The sequence below is a fragment of the Hydra vulgaris genome, chromosome 08 (assembly GCF_038396675.1).
Source record: "Hydra vulgaris chromosome 08, alternate assembly HydraT2T_AEP".
Lineage (NCBI taxonomy): Eukaryota > Metazoa > Cnidaria > Hydrozoa > Anthoathecata > Hydridae > Hydra > Hydra vulgaris.
The window spans coordinates 35,121,519-35,124,896 of NC_088927.1; the positions used below are offsets into that span (position 1 = coordinate 35,121,519).

At 28.2% G+C, this 3,378-nt stretch overlaps 1 protein-coding gene across 1 annotated transcript; it reads left to right on the top strand.

Annotated features, from left to right (window-relative positions):
- Nucleotides 1–1,448: 1,448 nt before the first annotated feature.
- LOC136083272 (EPM2A-interacting protein 1-like) lies at nt 1,449–1,868 on the top strand. Its single transcript, XM_065802672.1, has one exon. The coding sequence runs from the start codon at nt 1,449–1,451 to the stop codon at nt 1,866–1,868; it is 420 nt and encodes a 139-aa protein (XP_065658744.1).
- Nucleotides 1,869–3,378: the final 1,510 nt, after the last annotated feature.

The following is a 3,378-nucleotide window of genomic DNA, read 5'->3' on the forward strand; positions in this document are numbered from 1 at the left end:
GTAATGTCCACTTCATTTCCAAGAAAAAATTACACGTAGCGTCTAGACTATAAAATTGTTTCATGCTTTGGAAAACAACTTAATCTAATCAGTTACCGATCCTGATGCTTATAAAGTTACAAGAATCTCTGACATAGACATTAAAGTATTTTTTAAGCAATTTTAAAAAAAGGAATAAATTAAAAAAATACAAGGATAGATTTGAGTTGCATTACAAAATTTGGTTACAAAAAAAACTACATAGGCAAATACAAGCCTCTATTTCATGGATGACCAAATAGCGGCTCGCGAGCCGCATGCGGCTCTTAAAACGTCATTGCGGCTCTTTTCAAAAGTTTTGTTGATCTACAGATAACAAAAACTTGAACTATTCATAGCCGGAAGACATTGTTTGAAAAATGGATACAGCAAAAGCTATAAAGCACTTCACAATGAAAGTAAGAAAAGAAAAATTGAAGATAAGAACAGATCATTTCATGGTAATTGGTCAGAGAAATACGCATTTATTGAAAAAGAAAATAAACCTATGTAATTTGTAATACTGAACTTGCTCATAATAAGACATGTAATGTTAAACGTCACTATGAAACAAAGCATATGTGTTTTTGCGAAGAATACCCAATAAATTCATGTCATTAAAAAAAAAAAATCGAGTTGCTTAAAACAGTATTTAAAAATCAACAAATGAATATTTGATCTTCCAGCAAAGAGTTAAATATTACAACAGAAACAAGTTTTATTATAGCTTGGAACATTTCAAAAAGTAAACATCCTTAAACCGATGGAGAGTTTGTAAAACAAAATCTTTTTGATGTGATCTCAGTTTTAGATCCTATTAATAGCAAAATTCAAAGATTAATTTCAGATATTTCTGTTTCTCGACATACTGAAAGTAGAATTACTTTGATTAGTGTTGAAGTTAAACAGCATTTGTTAAATGACTTCAAAATTCTGAAGCATTCAGTTTAGCATTGGATGAATCAACAGATATTCAAGATAAATCTCAAATGGAAGTATTTGTTAGATATGTAACATCAGATGTACTTGTGAAAGAAGAGTTGCTAGGTTTAGTAAAGCTAAAAGACACTTGCTGGAGATTGTAAATTATATTCGATCTAATGCAAAAAATCACAGACAGTTAAAAAATTTCATTAGTGAATTGGATCTTGCTGACAAACCAATTTTTTGCAAGATCTTTTATTTTTAACTGATGTAATGCAACATTAACAAAATCTGAATTTGTCGCTTCAGGGGAAAAAAAAATATATCTGATCTTGCTCAGACAACAAACAGTATTCAAGAAAAATTGCTCAATTTCAGAAAGATCTAACCTTAAAAACTTTTAATCATTTTCCTCAAATGAAAAAGATAATTTATAATCCTAATCCTACAATTCAGTATGATGATCATAAGATTGAATTATACCAGATATGGTATAATTCAATCTTATGATCATCATACTGATCTGGTATTGGACAACCATCACTAATAATGATATTATTAGTGATGGTTGTCCAATACCAGAAAATATACTTGCAGAAACATCTCAATTTGAAATAGAATTACTAAATCTCCAAGAAGATCAAAATCTTCAAATGCTGCATAAAACACTAGCTTTATTAGATTTTTGGAAAATGTTTCCTGAAGTTAAGTATCCTTATCTAAAAAGGATTAGTATAAAACTTATTTCAATTGTTGGTTTAACATATACATGTGAATCTTTATTTTCGACTATGAAATTTGTTAAATCAAAGTATCGTGCCAATCTAACTAGTGAACATTTGTTACAGTTGCTTAGAATATCAACTACAAGCTTGAAACCAGATTTTAAAAAACTTACCAGTTGTGTTGAAAATCTTAGTGCCTAATAAATTTATAGTAAATTATGCAAGTTGTTATACAAGAAGAATTTTCTAATGGTCTTTTACAATAAATAATTGATGTTATAAAAAGAATTCTCTCTGTTATGTCTAATTTTTTGCTGAATGATGAAAAGATATTTTTTAATTGTAAAAATAAAAGTAATTTGAACTTAATTAAAGTTCATTGAAATTTTTTTTTGAAGTTTTTAGTAACTTATGCTATTAAGTGGTTATAAGCAAGTTCAATTCGAATAAAACAAGTTTAATTCAAATACATTAAAAATAACTTTTTCTCAAAGAAACCTTTTTATCTTTAGATTTTTATATTTTGCTTACAATTATTTTTATAAGGAAATTTATGGTTGTTGTAATTGTGTTAATTCAAAAAAAAATTATGATTTAGAGATGCTTTCTCAACTTTTTCTCCAAATGGTTTTCTAGTGTGAATAAAACGGAATCAGATTTTATGTAGCCAAGTTTACATTTAAAGAATAGCTTTTGCTTTCTTTCTTGTAAAAAAAACTAAATACTAATTATAAATTGTGTACATAACTAAGTTTATCTATAAAAGTACAAGTTCCATCTAAAAAATCAAAATATTGATGTATAAAAAAAATCTAAATTTACATTCGCCAATTATTTTTTTTAAAGATGAAGTTGGCGTAGCAACATATTTATTGAGGCTCTTCGGCCACGTCATTATTTATATGCAGCTCTCGCGTCTAAAATTCTGGCCAGCGCTGTTCTATATAAACAAAGGAGAGGAGAGCAGAAAAAACAAACATTGCTGTCAAAAGAGAGGAATTGTTTTACCCAATTATAATTCAAAAGAGGAAAAAAAAGCGATGCAAAGGTTTATTAACATCCATATTATACGTCATCTTTAATTTTTACATTTAAGTTTGTGAATCAAATATTAAAATCAGAGAAAGATGGTGCAGTTTATTCAACAACAATGTATACTGGAATGGAAGCATTAGCTTTGACTTTGAACTGCCGACTTAGTAAAGCCGACTATCAAGCAATTCGCATTAGAGCAGATTTTAAAGGAAACAAATTATATCTAACGTATAATGAAGTAAGGGAAGAAAAAGATTTATGCATACCTTGTTGTGGAATACAAACTACTAATTGTTTAGCCTCAGTTGATTTACAGAGCTTTATTGACGATACAGGTTGTTAAAAATACTCAATGAATTTGTAACAGCTCCTAAAAAATCTATTCTTGTCTTTATACACAAAGTAGGATTTGATGATTCAAACTTAGTACAGAAGACGAGATAGATATCAGTTATGTAGAGGAACAACCTTCATTTGTATCTTGCATCGTTCCAAATAGACTTTTTATTGAAGAATCTGACGAATCACTAGACTAATGAAAAACCATCCTCTACATTTTTCTCCGTCCTGTATGACTTCAAAATGTAAAAGAAAGTGCTGAGCTTATTACACAAAAATATATTTCCTTCAAGCATTGCAATTATTTATATTACCAAAGAATTATAGTTTAAAAGAA